General features: G+C 43.0%; 1 protein-coding gene across 1 annotated transcript; it reads left to right on the top strand.

Annotated features, from left to right (window-relative positions):
* The first annotated feature begins 17,815 nt into the window (after positions 1-17,815).
* Positions 17,816-21,542, top strand: LOC114158562 (thrombomodulin-like). Its single transcript, XM_028040179.1, has one exon. The coding sequence runs from the start codon at positions 18,492-18,494 to the stop codon at positions 20,136-20,138; it is 1,647 nt and encodes a 548-aa protein (XP_027895980.1). The 5' UTR covers positions 17,816-18,491; the 3' UTR covers positions 20,139-21,542.
* The last annotated feature ends 291 nt before the right edge of the window (positions 21,543-21,833 follow it).

Raw genomic sequence — 21,833 nt, 5'->3', positions numbered from 1 at the left:
GGCCGTACGATTGGACTTTTTCTTTGTGGGTGGAACAATGTAAACATCACCAGTCAGACTTGTCAACTTGGAACCCAAAAGTCTAAAAATGTATCAATCAGTCGTCAAAATACACAAAGTTTTCGCTTTGCTTGCAGCTGGAAGGAGTTTGTGTGCACCGTCAAAAACGGCAATAGTTGTTATTTTTTCAGTGGACTGCATCTTTTGCCTTCAATCAAGCAATGTTCTTAATTAGGAAAGTAACCCTCCAAAATATAGATTTCTTTAAAAAACGACCAGTGAGGGACTCAACCTACCGTCGCCGGTCGATAAATTTGTCGAATCTCCCAACCTCACTGTACAGTACAGCGCTTTACAAAAGTATTCCCAACCCTCACATTGCTATGTGGTCTTCAGTCCTCGAGGACTCCAGCCCTGGTTGGTTGATCTACGTCCAAACAACCAGAATCAAAGTACTGAATTACTTCCTCGTGCACTCAAGCATAACCTAATTATGAGTCGGCTGTGTTGACAGAGCGACATCTAGGAGTTGAAGGACTCCAGCTCTCCAGGGCTGGAGTTTGACATCTGTGTTCAAGATTCAAGATTAACAAATGGAAGGACCCATATGGTTTTCAACAAATTTCCAACAAAGTAAAAACCAGAAAATTGTGACATAGGTTTGCATTTATCTTCCAGAATTTACTTATGAACTTTAACTGGGCCATTTTAACACACGTGCACTTTTGATCTGTCTGTGTGTTTTAGGGTGGTTGCCTGCCTCTAACCGGTTTTCTTTCAGTATCGCTTTTATTCATCTCCACTTATCTTTCCACTCACTCTAAGCTCTTTCTCTGTGACCTGCTGGAAAAGCAGCTAAACTGGCGCCATGAAGTTTGTTCAAAAGAAATAAAATTGAAACTGAAAAAGAAAACCTCGACTCTGAAACGTAGCTTTGAACGTTTCTTTCAGTTGCACATCTTTCTTTCAGTTTTAACTGTTTTCAGGTTCATTTGTTTTCCTGTTGAACAAACTTTATGGCCCCAATTTAGCTCCATATGACGCTGCCAGTGCAGAGTCTTTCCACAGGGACGGTGTGTTCAGGGTTAATGCTCTGCTCAGCCCAGAGTTTTGCTTAAAGGCCAAAATCCTCTGTTGTTTTCTTGTCTGCCCGACGCCCTTCTTCCACACGTTTCCAGCGTTCCCAGAGCAACTGGCAGCAAACTTTAGACCGAACGCTCAAAGCTTTTGCTCACAAATGTCTTTCTTCTTCTGACTCTTTCATAAAAGCCGGATTTGTCTGGATTTGTGGACTACATGACTGCCGTTGCAGCAAATTGATAGATTAGCTTTTGTGAAATTCTACATTGCACTGAACTGTCGTTCAGACGTCGTAGAATAATCTACGTTTGATTCAAAACAGGATTATGAGTCAAACCAAATAAGTGGGTAATCCACCGATAAAATCCAGGGAGTCGGTGTGAATGCGTTCTGTGACGCTAAACACAGATTTCCTACTCCTGGGTTTCCCACTGTGGTCAACAAATAACTCTTGAGGTCAATGTTCTGCTTTTAAGCTGCGTTTTGTCATCTTTTCTGAATAGGAAGATGTGGTATGAACTGATTGACCGGCTGGAAGCACTTGAAGTCCTCTGCCTGTGGGAGGAGTGTCCAGTGAGTAAAAAAGGAAAATACGTTCATGGAAATCATTGTGCAGGTCGTGACGTCAAGTCTTTTGCTTGCGCGAATTACTGATAATTTGTTGTCACTTTTCATTTTCTTTCTTAGTCACTTTGAGTGTTCGTGCCCTCTCCAGTCAAACTCGAACCAGAAGTCAGTGACACACACTCACACTAAGCTGTGATTCCTGGTCCAGACGGAAGCGACGGGTCACAGATGACACCAAGGCCCAGCCTGTGATGCTCCGACTGGGGGACTTTCTCCTCTCCCAGATTGCTTCACTTTGACATTTTCCCCGCTGCGATCATGAAGAGGAGGCCCGGCGTGGCTGCCAACTCAAACAGTACTCACCGTCCAGGAGGACACAGGCTGAAAAGAACAGGACGTGGAAAAGGTGCTGATGGTAGTTGGTCCAAGTTCCACAGTTCTGGTGTTTTAGGCAAACAATCCGTTGGCCCTGTAATGCCCATAAATATTCAAGACAACAGTTATCCACATTTGAACAACAATTTCAAGAACATAAATCATATCTTTACGGTTTTACGTATTTTATTCACAACACGATATTAGAGATTTATAAGAATTTCAACCTGGTTTTTGACTTGGAGAAGGTTTGCAGTGTTACAGGAAGAACACTGCGCAATAAGTATTTGATATGTCGTTGATTTTTTCTGAGTTTTCTCTCTTGAGAAAAATGAAGAGGCCTGTAATATTCATTGTAGGTATACCTCAATTGTGAGAGACAGACTGGGTTAGTAAAATCACTAGGAGAGTCACATGTGCCAATAATCCAGAAGCTTTTGTTTACAAACACACAGTTCAGACATTTCCTGTCATTATTGATCCGGTTTGCAGACACTGCAGCAGAGAGTTTGGCCCCTTACTCTGTAAAGCTCTTCTCCAGATTGTTCAGGTTTTGGGGCTGTCGCTAGGTAACATGGAGATTGAGCTTCCTCCAAAGACTTTCTATTGGGTTCAAGTCTGGAGACCAACTAGGCCACTAGCCAAGCTGGTTACCTACCTGTGGCTAGCTGCACTAGCCACTTCTTACGGAGCCACTATGGAGTTGCCCTGGTTGTGTGCTTCGGGTCATTTTCATCCAGCTATGACCCGTCTTCAGTGCTTATAGCAGGAGTTCACCAAGTCCAGTCCTCTAGAGCTTCTGCTCTGCAACTTTTCGATGCATCCCTGCTCTGCCACACCAATATCAAATGAATAGCTCTTTGCCCAACTTGATTGCATGCTGAAGAATTAATTCAGTCATCGGATTCAGTTGTGTTGGAACAGGGTCTATCTAACAGTTGCAGGGCAGTAGCAATCTAACATGGAGAAAAATGGGGTGGACTCTTCTTGAGGACTGGACTTGGAGACCCCCTGGTTCATACTGAGCAAAGGAGGTTGTTGCCTAAAATCCTGCGATACATAACCCCGTCCATCCACTCCCTCACTGCGGCACCAACTACAGTCGTCCTGTCACCTTTGCACCCAAAGATAATCATGCTTCCAACCCCATGTTTTATGTTTGGGATGGTGTTTTAGGGATTGTGCTCATCCTTCTTCTTCCTCCAAACACGGCAAGTGGAAATTACACCAAAACGTTCTATTCTAGTTTCATCTGACCACATGACCTTCTCCCATGTCTCCTCTGGCTCATCCAGATGATCACTGGCAAAGTTCAGATGTGTTTAATACTCCATGAGGCAAGTTCCTGGCTAGAGGGAGACAGTCATCTTGAGTCAATTTTCTAGTAATTTGTGCCATTAATCTTGTAATGGAGCACCCTTTTTGTCACTTCCTGTTGTCGATATTTGCGCTGATTTTCACCAGGGGAGTCATATTTTTTCTAACGAAGCAAACCCACGTCACTACCGTCCATTTAGATGCCTCGTGGTTCTCTGAGAAACCAACGTCAGTAAATGTTTATCAAGACTGTCTCATATTACAAATAAGACCGCTCTAATGCATTTATCATGTGGAAGGCTAGTAAGTAATTTGTTTCTGCTTTTTAAGTGCCTTGTGACGGTAGAAGCCATATGTACGTATTATGTTGTTGTTTTCTCTCAGTGTCTGAGCCAAATGAAGTACAGATTGTGTTTCAGCATTTTGACATCATTGCTAAGTTTCAGATGCAGTAGTGTTACGCAGACCATGTCTCTCTCTGCCAGGCAACCCAATGGACATGTAGGGACCTGGGGTTTGGGCCTGGGGTTTGGGCCTGGGGTTTGGGAGATCCCGGTGCAACAGGACTTGCAACGTGTCGAGGATTGGTGCAGGGAGCTCGGCGTGTTTGTTTTATACAGACATTTTGGACACTTCCATGCTCCCAACGTCATGGAAACAGTTTAGCCCATTTCTTTTCCAACATCATTTGGCACAAAGGTCCATAAAAACATGGATGTGCAAGCTGGGTGTGAAGGAACTGGTGTGGAGACCTGAATTCAGCCTAAAAGAACACCTTTGGGATGAATTAGAGTGAAGACTGTCAGCCAGGTTTTCACATCCAACAGTGCCCGGCTTGCCAAACGCTCTGTGGAAAACCTTCTCAGAAGAATTCAAATGGCTGTAGCCGCAAAAGGGGAAGTTGCCCAATACTTTTGTAATAAAGTTTTTATTGTTTTAAGAATGAAATCCCTTCTTTTGATCTTAACTCCCTCCTCCATTTTTCATAATGACAGGTTTTGCTATTTTAAGACAAAGCCGCCGAGTCTCCCAAGGATTCTTTTCAGGAACCAAAACCATCACAGATCTGTCTCTGCTTCTGTTTACAGTTCAAGTTATAACATGTTTGACCTTTACCTCTTGTCTCTGCAGCACAACAAAATGATGACCGCAGCAGAAATATGAACTTCAGATTCACTCCCTCAAAACCCAACCGATCCCGATCCCACAAGAGGAAGGTCAATCTGTGCCGTTCATGCGCAGATTTTTTACTTCAGCTGAAATGACGCTAAATATGGTTTTATTTATCCATCCGACTCCATCCAGACATTCCAAACATTTGAGTTTACCTTCCACTATAAAATAAGACTTCGGTTCAGCTCCGTATTTCAAGTGAATATGAAAATACATCTCAACTTTGGCAGCAGCTCTTGAAAATATTATGACAAAGACATGCATCCTTTCCTTCGACATAACTAATGAATATACGAGCGTGCTCTCTTGGCACGTCCTCTTTTCACAACAATTCCTCTGTAGCCTCCTGATAAGTAGAAAACTATAAACAGGATAAAATACGATCAGGAAGAAGAGCGGAGAGTTGGCCAAGTACGTTCAACACTTAGAGCTCCACATTTTACTGGAGCTGTCAGCCAGAAACACCTAATATTAGCACAGCTGCTGACTGGGATGGGACTGCTGGTCAGATTAAGGGATTCACTTTAGCTTTTTTATTTTATTCCGGATAAAAAAATAATAATAATAATTGAAGTTGAAAATCTAAATGGCCAGAATGAAGGAAAACAAGATAACCACAAACCAACAAGACGTAATGACATCAACCGGAGGAAACCAGCTGTACGTCCTTCTGCAATGAGGAGCTTTCTTTCCCAGCTCTGTCCTGGCCTTCAGCGCTGGCAGGGAAACGACAACCTGAGAACAAAGGCTGGACCCACTTGAACGTCGACTGACTTCGCAGTTAGAGCCACATGTGAGGCCAGGTAACCAAATGAAAAGATTAAGATGGGCCAAAGAGCACACAGAACAGAGGAAGACTGGAAAAGGGTGTCGTGGAGACTTGGATCTAAGTGTGAGGTGTCTGGACCCCAAAGAAGAACATTTATGAGATGCAGAACAAATGAAAAGACACTAGTCGAGTCCTTGATGCCGTCTGTCAAACATGGGGGAGGAAACAGGATGGTTTTCTCACTGTCTGAAAGTAAATCAGACCAAAGTTTTTTGTTCTGGCTTAGGTTTGATCCAAGTCATACATTTTAGAAAACAGTTGTCCCTGGTACTGACCAAATGTATGTAGGCTTTTGAATTTGATGAAAGTTAAAAAGAAAAACAAATTCTAAAAATTTTTTTTTGTTGCTAACTTTGCTGACATTTAGCAAGTAGAAATTATTTTTGGTAATTCTTACTAAGCTAAAACAAGAAAAGTTTGGTCTGATTTGACTTCAGATAGTGAGGAAAAAAAGTGTTTTTGTCTTATTTGGGATATGAATGTAGCTTCAACTGTATATTATATATGAAGAGAAAAACATTTTAAACCTAAACATGGACAATGTTTAGGTTTTTTTAATTCCAAATTGGCTAAATCTCAAAAAGTTCTGTTAAAAATATATTGGAGCAACAATGAGCTCTGATTAGCTCTGTTCTTCATAAATCGTCTATTATATCGTTACAAGATGTTTGTTCTTTGGTGAAAAGCAGAAATCCCTCCATGTCCAACACGACTTCAACATTCCTCCCATGTGACATCAGCCAGTTTTGGGTTTGTTTGGCACATCCCAGATTCCACTTTTCTTCATTCCCGTTACAACAAAGCCAGAGTTATTGCACAAGGTTTCCACTTCGTTATCCTCGCCAAATATTGTTGCTGCCACCCTTGAACCTGGCGGTCTGTCATTGTTCAAATACGCCCATTTTATCAGCGGCCGACAGGCGCTGGTCCGGGAAAAGAAGGTGAAGAGCGAGTTTCCACTCGCGTTGGTTAATGTGCCGTTTAGGAATCAGAAAAGTTTGGGGTGCTGTGTAAACAAGAGGCAGGTTTCCCGAGGGTGAAAATGAGCTGGAGACCCTGAAGATTAAAGGTTTCCTTGGGAGTTCAAAAACTGTTCAACTACAGGCCCCGTTGTGTTGATGTTTCTGTCCCTTGTTCTTATGGGAAAACAGGAACAGTGGTTCATCCTAGTATGAACAACTCTGCCAGAAAAAAGTTCATCAGCCTGTAAGTTAAACAAAAATATGTTTTGTGAATATATAAAACAAAGGACTGTTAAAACAAATACTCACATTTTATTAAAAAAACATTTAATTCTTCTTTTTAGCTCCCTAAAAAGTAATTTCATGAACCGGCCTCTTGTCCCACCATGACAGTTCTTCTGTTCATTGAAGTTCTATCAATGTTTTTTTATTTTTTAAACTAAACATTCTTGAATTTCTATTTTTTTATACAGTCTCACACTTCATGTTCAAAGGGCCAAATCTGATTTCCAAGTAGGATGGACAATAACTACTGATTAAGTTTCCTTGGAAGAACTAAAAGAAATGTTTCTTCATGCCAACAGCGGGATTTTTCTCAAGCTGCTCTGCCTTCTGACGGTAATTTCAGAAGCAAATTACTGCCTCCTGGGAAGTTCAACTTCAAACCTGAAGTTGAACTTCCCCTTTTATTTCTCATAAACGTATCCAAACTTGATTTCGGGAGGCAGCAGGTCAAGGACAGAAACCCAGTCATGACTCCGTCCATCGAATTTCTACTCAAACTAAAGCTAAAGAAACTAATACTTCCCAGTGCTACGGCTGATTTCAAGCGGTGATGTAGGAAGTCAGGATTTCCAAATTCTGACTAACAGGAACGCAACATTGGTCAGAGTGAGCGCTCCGGTATTAGCTTCGTCTGAGAGAAACCTCGCTGTAGAGTAGTTTTTACATTTCCAAGTCCTTCAGATCTACAAAGCTAGCTAGATACAAAATCCTGTGACACAAAACTAGCTTCACATTTGCTAGCAGGTCTCAGTGGGTGAACACTTTCAAACATTGAGAGATCAAGGTGCAGCTATCTTGGCAAAAGTAGCTACACGTTTGTTTAAAATCTCAGAGTGTGGAAGTTTTTCTGTTGGATGGTTTTGTGCCATTAGCTACACAGAAAACATTTACTTAAAATCTTGCTCTGCTAACTCAAGAAAACGAGCTAGCTATTTCCTAGCAGGTTTGCGAGGGGAGGAGTTTTCACAGTGCAAGATTATAAACTGGGTAGACATCTGCTGACGTTTTGCCTACGTTTATCTGTATGTTATGTCAGGCTCTGAAAGACTCTAGTAAAACATAAAACAATATTTTATTTGCTGTAAGTCAGTTTATTAAAAACAGTTGCTTTAAGGGGTCTGAATACTCGTTACGTAGGCCCAAAGTTTTTAAGTTGGCAACGTCGATTAAGTGTTGTTGGGTTTTGTTTTTGAACTCTGGAGAACCTGGAGAAAAGGTCCAGCCCTCCATGATGTTAAACATTGTCTCACTGTGTGGGAAAACGGGAGTGTGACTCAAATCTATAGCGTGAGAGTGAGGGTCTGCCAGAAAGCAGCTTCTGGCAGGACGAGAAGCTAAGTTTGGAGAAAGAGAAGATGTTCCCACAGAATGACATTCTGCTGCTATTACTTCAGGGAGTTCAATGCATGACGGTTCCATACAGCAGGGACATTTTCCATCCAGGATCATCAGTTAAGATGTCCTCCCTCACCAAGGTCCTCATCCGTCTCTATAGCTGTAGAGCACGGCTTCAGAGAGAGACGTGCAGGATGTGTGGGAATCGTTTTCTTGACCCCCACCCTACATCCAACATCTCTGGATGCCCTGCAGGGTGGAAAACACACGGATCACATGAAGACCGTCAGAGTTTAAATTCATCCATGTCGCTTCCAGTCCTTCCATCCAGGCATGTAGATGTTGGAGGCTTGAAGGGAATAGAACGGCTTCCCAAACATAGCTATAGGCCAGGGAGGAGCTGGCAACAAGAATAAAAAACAACAAACCAAACAAAAAACAGCATAAGTAATAAGCGGTGGAAGTGGGAAATGGATGCACTGCCCCAAGAATTACAGAGCACTCCTGCAAAAACAAGATAAAACATTGTCTTGGGTTTATTTTCTGTTCAAATCTTTGGTTTTTTCATCTTCCTGAACTGCAGACTTCTCGCTAATATTGTCGTTTTAACAATATCTTAGAACAATTACCTGACCTAATCTTATCAGAGCTGCACTGACTTCTGCTTTCCTGCTGCGCAAAAAAAATTACACACCCTAAACACGGGCAGGACTCGGTGAAGAACACGAACAACTGGAGAGGAAAAAGAAATCAATTAGTGCGTGGACGAGGACCGGCAGCCATTTTTCAAGCGTCCAGGGGAGAGCATTGTTGCTCTTGAGGTCGGGGGGAAGTTCAGAAAAGTTCTGCATGTGTGCCAAGTTGGCCTGCGCTCCGAGGCGGAGCCGTTTCAGCAGGAGGGAACGCACAAACGGCGTTCCTGTGCTTTCCATCTTGCTGATCAGCGGCGGTGCAGGTGGGACCAGAACGAGCAGGGAGGAAACCTGAGAGGGAAACCGTGTAGAGCGGCGGCGGCGCGTCCAACACAATAACGCCATTCCGTCCTGTCGATGAGCCAAGATGACAATTTTTGGGAGGTCAAGGAAGAATGATTGTTACGATTTTGTTCAGCCACAAGTTACTATAAATAATAGTATACAGATAAAATAACCTTTCAGTGCAACCTTTAGAATCATGTCATATTCCTGGGTGTTTATGTTTTTTTACTCTGGACATATTCCGTTCATTAAATAATGTTTATTGCATTCTGTTGCCAGATCAGTTTGTTTCTTTTAGTTTCCTTGTTGCCTTGTTTTCTGCTTTTTGTTTGTTGTTGCTGAAGTGCTTAGTTTTATCCCAGGCTAGTTCTCTTTTGGTTTATCCTTCCAAATGAATGTGTTCAATGGAAACACAGCAATTAAAATAAATAAATTTTTTTTTTAAACTTATTTTTTTGATAAAAATGTTTTGGCACTAGGATAAAAGACTGTATAAAAGAGTGCAAATGGTTTGGCACTAGCACTCGTGCCAAAACCTTTGGCACTATGTTTTGGCACTAGCGTTGTGCAGGGACAGGGTCATATTCCCTGCAATGGAGGGTTCTAGTGCCCTCCATTTTTTTTTTTTTTGGACGCATCAACATTGGTTTATTTTTCATAACTGCAATGGAAATACTTCTTTCGCATCATGTGAGTCACATGATCAGCAACCGGATGTTGCCACTGGCGCAAACTACGAAGAAGAAGAAGACAAGAGGATGATGGGATAATCATTTTTTAGAGACCTATCCTGTGAACAAACCTATTGATATGATTTTCATTGTGTTTTTTTATTTAATGGAAACACTTCAATTGCAAAATTGTGTTTTCTCGACATTAGCGAAACATCAATTAAGTTTTGCGTGCATTTGTAGTGGAAACGCAGCTTGTGGTACAAGTAGAATGTAACATTGTGCATGTAAATATATTATAAGACTGAATGTTCAGAGCATTTTGAAACTTTCCGCTATTTTTAAGTCAATCTCACACAATGGCGGCAGGGACGGCTGTATCCTTGGCACAGCCATCCATCTCTCATCGCCTCACGCAGGTGACAACATGAAGTGTTGAGTGTTTCACTGCAGTATTCAGCCTCCTGTTTACCTTGCTTCCTTATTACATAAAGGACAATAGAAGGAAATGCAGCCAATGGTGACATGTGCCAATAAATCCACTGTTGCCAGGCCCACAGTTGACCTGGCAACAAATCAAAACGCCCAACGAAACGCGGCTGAACCGATGTGGCGACCGGACCCCGGACACTGAGGCTCTTCTGTTTGGCTCGACTCGGCCGGGTGTGAAAAACGAGCCGAGGAGAATCTGGCTCTGTTTGCGAGAGCAGGCCCGTTCGGATCAGGAGATTCCAGCAAATTAACTGTGGAATGAAGCAGACTGGCTGCAGGCCTGCAGGAAACTGAGCGAGTCGCGCGTTGACACAGGCTTCATCCAGGCGCTGTCCTCCAGGCGCTGTCCTCCATGTTTGATCTGTTCTGTGATGAACAGAAGTGAGCTTGTCTTTACATAACGAGCTCAATTTTATATTTTAGAAAGTGTCTGCAAAAGACAAGTTGTAAACATTTCTTTAGTGATAGACCAACACAAACTAGAGCGTAATGGTGACGCATGTTTGGCCACGAAGATCTAAAGAACTAACACCGCTTCTGAAACGTGATGAAATGAAAAGATTACTTTAAACTAGGGCTGAACCAATATGACCGATATTGTTATCTGATATAAATACTGGTGTTATGACCGGTAATTATCATAATTATCAAAGTTACTATATACATTATATATATTTAGTTACTCTTGGGTGTAAAGACGATGGATGGATGGATGGATGGATGGATGGATGGATGGATGGATGGATGGATGGATGTTTAGTTACAATTTGTATTCCTTGAAAAAACACACAGCTGACATTGTTTCTCTGCTTTAGATAAACACCCAGTATTCCCAGTATTCCCAGTATTCCTGCTCTCCATCACTGTCACATGACCAAAACCCAATATGGAAATAAACATTAATATCTGACCAGTTTTAGTTATCAGATGTGTCTCTGGGCACGTGGTACAATTTTAGAACACAGTCAAGTAAATATCTTACATTCAGTTGTTATAAAAATGCATAATATATGAAATATGACTTTGTAATTTCAATGCCTTGAAATCGGCCCTTTGTCTCTTTAAGAAAGTCATGTTCTCTCTGAAGCTCCGCCTTCAGGAAGTCATCACAACATGACTCCTCTCTTTAACAACATATTTACCAGTGTTGCACTGAGAAGTAGCTCCTCCACCAGGTGTTTGCTAATTGCTGCTGGCTAGTCTGAAGGAGCCGAGTCACAGAGGAGAGCTGCTCTGTAACGAAGCTCGGAAACAGCAGCTCTGAGGAGGAGCTCTGCCCTCGAAGGCGGAGCTAGGTCCGTCCAGGCGTTTTGCACAGCTGAACGGTTGCCATGGGAGACTAAAGGATTTCTCACACATGCATGAATAATTCATCTGACTTCATAAGGAAAGGTTAATTGTTGAAATGTTTTGACAGCTAACTTTTAAAAGGCAATCCCATATCTTTGATGTTCCAGAACAGGTCGCCGCTTGATTCCAGTCTTTTAACACCAAAAATATTTCTGTTCATAAGTATCTTTGTTTATTCATGTTTTTTGGAAATACCTCAGAAGGTTCAATGTCAGAGGAAGGAGAATTTTATTCCTAACAGTTTTGTGTTTTACATCTCTCAAAACTGTGTTGTTAATGAAGTTTACACTTGATTTCTCTTCTAATGTGTCTCCAGCACAAGCAGAGCAGACCAGAAACAAAAACAAAGAATCTCCATGTTTACATGGATGAGGGTTTTAGATTAAGACTTTTTTTTTTTTTGCTTGTATAACCTGAAAGCTTCACACAAACGTCCTGTAGGGAGGGTGTTTCCTGCCATTGAGCGTTTGGCGCTACCTTTTCCCCCCCTATGTGCCTCGGCTCAGGACAAGAGCAGAGCTGTTATCTGTCTCAGTGGAACAAGGGAACCTCACAGGTCAACCAGAAGGACGGCAGGAGGCATCGCTGCCAGAGGGAGGTGGGGCCCATTTCACAATTCACTAATTCCCTTCAAAGCACTGATGTGTTTAAAATGGTCAGTGACACTTTGCCGTTTTGCTTTTCTCGTGAACTGCTTCTTTTAACCTTTAGCTGTTTTTAAAAATATATTCTTTTTTCTATGTTTTTCTTCCCAAACAAAGTCTTTGCAGCTCTTTGACTCGAGAACCCGAAACGGTCGACGGTCGTGATTAGGACCGTATTAGATCACCAACTGGATCTGAGTCTGATTGGGTTGTTCTGGAATTCATTGGATCATTTGGACGTTGTACTGAAGTGGTTTGAGATTGCATTTGCTGTAAACTGATGTTCCATCAACTAAACAGATTAAAATCAACTCACGGAATGAACTGGAGTTGCCCTTGAACACAATAAGCACCTTTTTTATTATGACAATTTTAATCTTGATTTTCAAATAGAATTTGTTCCTTATTTCCTTCTCTTTACAAAGCTTTTTTTTGTATTTTCTGCTGCTGTAGATAACTTCTACATGTAAGCCAAGCAGCGCTCTATCCTTAGAAATAACGAGGGCTGTAACGATTCACCGAATAATCCAACAACCTCCACTCTTAAATTCCTCGAGGCCAATTATCTGCCTAGAGACTCATTGCAGTTAAATTCTGTTTTACTCTTTAGCGCACAGCCAACAGGAACGTGTTTGTGGAACAGAACCTGCCCACCGACCACATCTACCTACAAAGTTCTATAAATCAGTCACTGTTCCCTTATGCCGGGAGTTTCAAACTCATTTTCATTTTGGGGCAAATCAAGATCATGGAAGCTCTTAAAGGGCCGGTTCCACCACAATGTATTGATTTTTTTTTACCAGCTTAAGTAGTTGCTGCAGAACAGGGTGATTTTTCATTCCATTACTAAATTTATCATCAGAATGATCGATACATACTGAAATACTCGTTTATAAGAGCCCTGGACATAATGTTTGCCTTATTGCTTTTTCTTTTAATAATCTCCCTGTTAGTGTACAATCACAGCTGAAATGAGTTTAATCCCGTTATCAGTGTAATTCAGACAAATAAAATTGTTTTTCATTTTAAAAAAATATTTAAAAAGTACATTAATTCTATTTAGAAACTACATGACACAAGTTGAGGTACATATCTGAATATATTAGAAGTGAAAGTCTTAGCGATGTTTTTTGTCATTCTTTGCCCGCGCGTCTCTTCGTGTCGCTCTGGGTGTTTACATAGAATGGAAGATAAACCGAAAAGGGTCTGAGATGGGTGTAGGTGCGCGAGGTCACATGTGAGGTCACACATGAGCTGTCCCTGCTGGCATGGAAACGCCCGACTTTTCCTCTTTTCCTGCTCTACTGATGACAGCCATTTGACTCGGTGCGGCACACTGAGGGCCGGCTCCACGTCAGCAGACGACCAACGTCAAACTGAAAAACAGTAAAAAGGTTTTCTGAGGACAAAGCCAACCCTGCCGTGAGTTTGCCAAGCTGACCCTGGTTTTAGAATAGAAGATAAAGAGCGTCTAAAAATGGAAACCCCGACTCTCGTTTCATTCCGCTGTAATAAAACCCAAGTGAAGGACATTGAAGGTCAGAAGGTAGTCTAGTGATGAACTACTCAGTGAACCTTGAAACGTCTGAACGAAGGCGGCGCCACAGTGAGAGAGGAATGGAGACACAAACGGGTCTGGACACGGAAAACCAACATCTATGGGTCAACGTCAGTAAATTACAACATTGTCGTTTTGAGGATTCTGGCTTAAACTTGAGCCAGAATCAAGTTTAAGCCAGAATCAAGGAAATTCTGTTCCTCAGAAAATAAGAATATTACATTCAGATCAGCGACAAAAGAGTTTTCATCCAGAAATGTGAGTCAACTAAAAAGTATGTCCATGTACTGCACGTTATATGTAGTCAATGCTTTGTCAATACTCCTTGACACCTTATAGATTTTCCGTGGCGTTCAGTACAGAATACCTGTATTGGTACTTTTTTTTGGCATCAGCCGCAAAAACCGACTCCAGTCCACATCTTCCCTCTCCCAAACTCTTGAGTGGACTTTGTTTCACTCTTGTGGCTACAGTCATCACCGTGGCTTAGTTCACCGTTTTCCTTCCACTAAACGTCCATAAATATGCTTGGATCCCTGGAACAGCCGGCTACCATAGCAATGTCCTTTTGTGGCCCACCGTGTTCGTGGAGACCAATAAAGGAGGATTTCTGGAACAGAGATCTGTTGAGAGGTTAGTTCAGGGACATTAGACGAGGAATACATACAAACACCAAGCCCTGAGGACCGGAGGCTCGTGCTGTAAAGAAGATGAAAACTCCTGCAGTAGCCTGAGCCAACCCAAAGGCTACCAGAAATGTTCGACCTTCAGGAAGAAAGCACACATGAACTCTGCAATGATGCTGGTAACATTTTATTTTAGTAACGAGTCAATTGTAAGAACTGGCCGTCCTTGGCGTATTCGCAGATTTGCAGCAAACACTTTTTAGAAGGTAAGATTAACATCAAAACACCTCGGAAGCGAGTAACATGGAATCCGATTTTGCATATGTAGAAGGTACGCATCCAATCATTAGTAACCATGGAGATAGTACTCCGTCATGTAGCCCACCAGGTACACAAATTAAAACCGGTAAGCATATTTTGTACGCTTTTAGGCCTCCGCCTTTGTAAGGAGAAATACAGTTTATGACAAACTGCTATATTACTTATTCAACATAAGCCTGCTCTACTGATTCTGGAGCCTCTGGGCGGATTGGAGCACATGGAGACTGAAGTCAAATCGGATGAAACGACGATAATCCACACAGATGTACGGGAAGTGTTGCAGGCAAACATGAGAAAAAACAAAGAATAGAGTTCTGGCGCTAAATGAACAAAACTTAATCGAACAATCATCATCAAAGGTTGTAGGTATACGAGTTCAGGCCTTGCAGGCTCTGTAGGCAGCAGACACACAAAGTGATTATGGTGATGCTATGAAATGTCTCTCCAGGAACAAGTCAGTGGATGAGAGGAAACAGAAAAGTACAAAGGTGTTTGCATAATGCTGAGCTCGCTCAGCAGTTTTCCAGCGTTATTGTGCTCTTTTCCTGCTCACTACCAACAGGATGAGGTGGTCACCCAGAGCCAGGAGCCACTCGGCAGCCTCTACACTCCACAGCGGGAGCAGGAAAGCAGAGAGGCCCCCCTCAGCAGTTTCAACCAGAGCAGAGCTTTAATGAAAAACCTGAAACTTTTCTTTTCCTGTTGGACTGGTATAACAAAAAGAAAAACTGGAAGGAAGAACGAAGGAGCAGACTTTGATTTAAAGGAAACATACCTTATTAGTGCTGCTGACTCACAGTCACCCTCAATAAGGAAACACTGATGGCGCCGGGCTTTCTTGGACTTTATTACCGATCTACCAAAAATGCTTCTCTCTTTGTTAGACGTAATGTCCCCACCCACAATACAGTAATCCTGGCAAAAGTGTGAATGTCAATTGCTCATTATAAAAACCTTGATTATTTCTTGTTTGAGCAGCGTGAACAAAGAATGTCCTTCCTTACGCCCCTTCCACTCCCTTCCCTCCTCTTCCACCTCACCACATCCTCCAACACCTCTGCGGGGGAACCACCTCCTTTCTCTATCGCAATTCGTTGATATTGAAGTGATAACGCAGCTTTGTGGGCGTACAACAAATCACAGCCTCATTGTGCTTCGTCCTGTCCTTGTGCGGACGGAGTTCATCCATCTCTGAGTCGCTCTGAGAGGAAATCTATGAGGTCCAATTGCAGATTGTTCGACCGATCCATCGCCTGAAACGGAGCAATGGAAATGTAGTTTACTGGCATGTTTATGGAAGGTTGTCATGGCAGGTTTCTACATCCTGTGTGTGTGTGTGTGTGGGGGGGGGGGGGGGGGGGGGGGGGGGGGGGGGGGAGTGAAGGAAATCTATTCAAACTCCTGGTTCCAAACTTCCTCCTTGGAGCCTTAGCGCTTCCCCCCCACCCTAGGAAAAAGACTAATACGATGAATGCTTTATGAGTAATTACTGATTTATACAGACTATAAATATGCCTGTTGTACCTACTTTAGTAGCTATTCTAGGAGACAAACCTTAGGATGTTTGTCCGTCTGAGTCAGGGTCTCTCCTGGAACTAGATTTTGCTGCATTTATTGTAACGGATGTTTCTATCATTATACAGGTATCATAAATGCCTGCCATCATATTCTTCCAAAGCCATAATTAGCTGCCTTAGCGGTTACTCAGAGGAAGTGTGAAGAGTTCAATATGTAGACGTCTGATGGTCAGTTGTGGAGCGGCACTGAAGACGATGCGTTTCATCAATTTCCACGTCCCAGAATAGTTTTAAAAGCATCCTGGCGAACTCACGGTCACCGCAAAAAATCAGCTGATGACGTGTTCTGATGCAGACCGAAGGTCTAGTCAAAGTAACTCCACGTAGTGACAGGAACGTTGACTGGCAGAACAAAAATAGCCCCATTGATAGCAGTGGTTTCTTGTGAAGTAGTAGACTGCTAATGTCAGATAGACTATTGGAGTCCACAGATATGAACACTTTCAGGATGAGTTACTTCATTTTACTTTTGCTCTTCAACACAGTCAGTGTCCATCTGACTAGCTGGTTAGCTTTCATCACGCAGGAGAGGTTTTTACATTTTCATCCAGCTCTCCGCAATGTCACATCCATAGGGACCTATCATTTATAATAACTTTGTAAAACCTCTTCACGCAAAAAAAACTGTCCTGAACCTTTAAGTTGCTGGTTGTCAAAGCAGCAACTTAATGTCCCCCTGGTACAGTTGTACACAGATATTGGATATCAAATGACAAAAACCGCAAATGTTCAAAATAGGAAAATGACGAGCAAGTCCCTTAGGTTAGAGACAAGATACGGTTTCTAACCTAACAGTTAGAGACAGAAAATACAAAATTTTGAAGATTTATTTTTATTTCTTTACTGAAAAACAGCTGCTGGGATCATTAGGCGTCAATGCGAGTTGGACCCAAATCAGTAATTTTATCCTCTGTGTTTGGGGATTAGAGTGGAATGCAACTCAGGCTTGTTTACAGCCAGTTTCCAACAGAGGTCATCCTTGGACAAAGAACATCAGTCGCTGGTCATTTCAGTCTTTTGCCGTTTTGTGCCCGATTTTTTTTTTAAGCTGTTTTGCGCCGACCACGCAACAATTTCACAGGGGAGGAACAATTGTCACCCACTCTGACAACCGATACGTATAGTGCTTATCTATGTTTTACTCATAGTCTCAAAGTTAAGAAATCTGGTTTTATGAGTCTAATAAATGACATCTAGATTGTCGACTCGCAGCCAAACTCATTTCAACCACGAAGGATTACAAAGTGTTCAGAAAACAATGTGCAATAGCATGAAACTGTGCCTAAGCTTCATGCATTTCTGGAGAAAAAAAAAAAAAAGTGGCGCAAATGAATCAACAACAAAGACACTGGGCAACAATGGCATCCATAGAAGAGTTCAAATGTCAAAAACCAAGTCCAAAGACTGTTGGGGAAAATGTTCTGTGGACTGGAAAAACAAAATTAAAACATTGGAGGCGGCTCCATGTCCTGTTTCGTGGAGCGTAAAACGTCCAAAACATTTCGAACATGATTCCAACAATCCAACATGGAGGCTGAGATGAGATGAAGCTGCTTGGAACCTGGACAACATGACACCAACAGACACGCCTGCAAACAAAAAATACACTCCGGTCTCCATCAAACTACAAAATATAAAGTTTGATGTTAGGGTCAATTTTTTATTTTTATTTTTTTTTAATTGAGACATATTTGATCTGTCTGGTCAAATATTCAATAAAATGTCAAATTATAAACATGTAAACTGAGAACTCGTTTCATTTAGTGAGTAGACACGCAAAGCTTTTTGGTTATTTTTCCAGACTCTACGCGAATAATTGGGAACTTTCAGAAACATGAAGCTTTGAGTTATTATTCACTTCATCTCCTTCTGATCAGATCCAGACTCAAGTCTTCTTCAGCCTCCAGGTGCTCAGAGACACTGACCTGATTCAGCCTCCGAGGTCTGGATCGTGTTTTCCTATTAATCGGAATCAGAGTGGGATATTTCCCAAATTCCGAAGAACTAATAATCTGGTACTTCTGGGTGATTCTCCTCCCATGAGACTTCAACTTTTGGTCTCGGCGCAGATCGCAGCTGGAGGACGGTTCTGGTCTAATTATATGTCATCTCATTAAATGTCCGTGCGCGTTCATGTGGTCTCGAAAAAATGTGTCGCCTTATGAGTTTGTGTTTGTGTGTGTTTGTGTGTGTGGTGGTCGTGATGGCCAACTTTCCTTCGAGATAAGGACAGGTCACAGGATAGGGGTTGAGCAATCTGACCACGACTCCTCTCTCTCTCTCTCTCTCTCTCTGGGCTGAACGGAACTTCCTTCCTGACTTGGACCAGCGCGAAAACAAACACCGAGAGGAATGTATAAATGCGCAACTCTGTTTCGGCTTCGGATCATCGATTGGAGCCGTTCGATACACCCGGAGGTCACAGTTAGAAGTCACCTTCACTCCGCCGACATGAATCTCGCGACTCCGGCTCTGATTTTCTGCGCGCTGCTCCTGCAGGAAGCTGCCGCCTCCCGGCGCGCCAGCTGCTCCGCGGGTCTCTGCTGCTTCCAGCACTCGGCGGACTTTGAAGCTGCGGCGAAAGCCTGCGAAGAGTCGAGCGGACAGTTGATCCGGTCCGTTTCTGACGAGCAGATGGGCGCGTTGGAGCGTCTGGTGAGAACGTTCACGGGGAGGTTCTGGTTGCGCGGTGGTACGAACTGCACCGCCGTCTCCGCGGGGAGCGGGACCGGAGTCTCGCTGGGGCCAGAGCCGTGCCGAAACACCCTGGACGGATTCTTGTGTCTGTACGAATCCTCTTCGGTCTGCGGAGCCGCTCGGAGCGGCGGAGGCACGTCGGTTACGTACAGAACACTGACGGGCTTTGACGTGTTGGAGTCTGAGACGTTTCCCCCGGGGACCCTGGCCCTGGTGGGACGGCCCGGCGATCAGTACCCGGACTCCAAGCACCTGTGCACGTCCACGTGGTTGCAGTCTCCGTGGCCCTGCGAGGTCTTCCAGGGCGGCTGCGATTACCGCTGCAACAAAACCTCCAACACCTGCACGTGTCCGGTCGCGCGCTCTCTCCATCGCAACAACTTCTCCTGCACGGAGCCCACAGCTGCTAGACCCCCGCCTGAGACCCCGCGCTGCCCCGAGGGCTACAAGCCGGCGGCGGACGGCGGACGCTGCGAGGACGTGGATGAGTGCGCGGAGGCGCTGGATCTCTGCGCGAACGAGGGCGAGCAGTGCGTCAACCTGGACGGGAAGTACGAGTGCAGGTGCGCGGACGACTTCGTGGAGGAGGACGGCGGCTGCGTCAACACGTCGATCTGCATGTTGTGCGAGCACATGAAGTGCGTCAAGGTCAGCGGGGTGTACCAATGCGCGTGCAAGGAGGGGTACCGGGTGTCCCCCAAAAACCCCACCGAGTGCGAGCAGGTCTGCAGCCAGAGGGAGTGCCCTGCGATTTGCAGCAGCAATACGGCGCCGGAGAAGAAGGACATGCAGCAGTGCTACTGCCCGCAGGGCTACATCGTGGACCTCGAGGGCTCCGACGGCTCCGCCACCTGCTACGACATCGACGAGTGCGAATCACAGGCGCTCTGCGACCACGAGTGTGAGAACCTGCCCGGTGGGTTCAGGTGTGTGTGCAGGAAAGGCTACCGGCTACAGGGGACTGACAAGTGTGTTCGTCTGCAGCAGGGAGGGGAGGAAGAGGAGGAGGAGGAGAGCGCATCGGGGTCGCCTCCTGATCTTGCCAGCACGCCGGTCAGCCTCCAACCGGCCGCCGTGCCGTCTTACATCAAGGCCGGCAGCGTCCTGGGCATCGCCGTGTTCCTGGTGCTGTGCGCGGCGCTGCTGGCGTGCCTGGTGAAACACGTGTCGGGACGCTGCGCGTCGCTGAACCTGAACTCCTTAAAACACCCGGACATCGATATTTTCTACCTGCAGCAGGTCTCAACAGAGACCTACAAGAGATTATCGTTCGATAAGCAGTTTAAGAACGACTCTCAATGAGTCTGAGGGGCGATGCGCCGATCAGATGCCCATACCGATGCAACGTCCGATTTGTTCGATGTTTCGATTTTCCTCTCAAAACATAAAACCCAACTGTGTTACAAAACTCCAAGGCACAAAACCCGATTTTTTTTATTCTTATTTTTTATAAAAATGTAAAAGAAGACATCATATGTTTATGGACCAAAATGATGATTTTTGGTTATTTTTTGAGCTGTGAAGCATTTAATGCTAAGAATCGCAGCCTATTATTAATTAGAGAAAATCGGTGTGTTTTGGTCGGGCTGATCGGTGATTCCAGGTTTGTCCTTGGAGATGGAAAATCCTGAGGCCACATTATGTTTAAAAAAATGTAAATCAAAATTTAAGTGAGAAATGAAAACAGCTTTAAGATTTCTGTATTTGTTTTTTTTTTTAAACAGAACTAAAACTAATTCTGTCCCATTACAAAAAAAATAATCTTAAATTAGATCAGTTTAGTCAGGTACTATACAGTTTCCAACATTTCCTGAACATGCAACATTCTGTGCACGTATTTGCTGCATTTCTCTAGTTTATTCTGCTTTAATTGTCTGACGAAGTTACATCTAATGTAAAGCTAAAACCAGATCGAGACTGGATGTGACTGAAAAAGAAAGAGAAAAAAAAGAGCTGCCTGATTTATGGACCTTTGACACCGCAGATCTTCCCATTGGGAGAGAAACGCAGCGTGGAAATCCGGCGGACTGATGACTGGCGAGTCGTAAATATAAAGTGGTATTTATGTTAACAGTTAAATGAAAGCTGGACTTCAGGTTTTTAATGACCTGAATTGTGTAAAAAAATAAAAAAAAGACTGTGTGACGAACGAACTGTGAAATGACTGTCACTGACTAAACCACTTAGCGTTAGCATGGTTTGTACACTGCTACTCATAACCTCACTGTACCAGGCTGATTCTCACCGGTCAGCTTCATATGAATGTAAAAACTGTGCTGCTATTACATGTATTACAGCTGTAAACATCTGTACGACAAGCCTTCTTGTATAAAATTATGGTTCACTGTGTATTTGTTTTCTAGGTTATTATGCCAAAGCAGACCAGTTCATAGTCTAATTGTTCGTTTGGACGACAGCAAAAAAAAAAAAAAAATCCCCAGTAATTCTTATTATTATTATTATTATTATTTTTTTTTTTTTTACCTTAATTAGTCATTTCTACTTCCATAGAAACAAGTCTCATCCCGTTCGGCACCATGGATGTTTTCCTGTTTGAAGGTCGTCCTTAAGCTTATTTTCTGACTTGTTCTTAGATGATTTATTGAACTCAACATTTTCAGTATGAGTTTTTTTTTTTTTTTTTACCACTAAAATTGTTTGTAAATCAATAAATAAAAAGGGAATAAAGATGCAAAGTTCACAGAATAATATATGTGTCTCTTCAAAACGACAAAAGATGAAAAAATAAATTAATTAATTAATTAAAAACCTGCAGCAGATGAAAAGTATGTTTTTACAAAACAGGGAAATGAAACCAACAGACTCCTGACACAGTTGATTGTTGTTGGTCATTTTCTCTTTTCTTTCATGGTTTAATGAAAAAAGCTAAAGACAATGTTTTATTTTGTAGTTTAAAAAAACACAACTTTATTTAGTTTTTTGTTTTTTTAAGATAAAATGATTCAAGCCCGCATTACAGGACCGTAAAAAAGAAAA

This window comes from Xiphophorus couchianus, chromosome 15 (genome assembly GCF_001444195.1).
Source record: "Xiphophorus couchianus chromosome 15, X_couchianus-1.0, whole genome shotgun sequence".
Classification (NCBI taxonomy): domain Eukaryota; kingdom Metazoa; phylum Chordata; class Actinopteri; order Cyprinodontiformes; family Poeciliidae; genus Xiphophorus; species Xiphophorus couchianus.
The sequence above is the reverse complement of the archived record's forward strand: the minus strand, read 5'-3'. Positions and strand labels throughout refer to the sequence as shown.

What these genes read in the sequence shown, in the direction of transcription:
- LOC114158562 (XM_028040179.1), top strand. Translation starts at nt 18,492, where the DNA reads ATGTATAAATGCGCAACTCTGTTTCGGCTTCGGATCATCGATTGGAGC.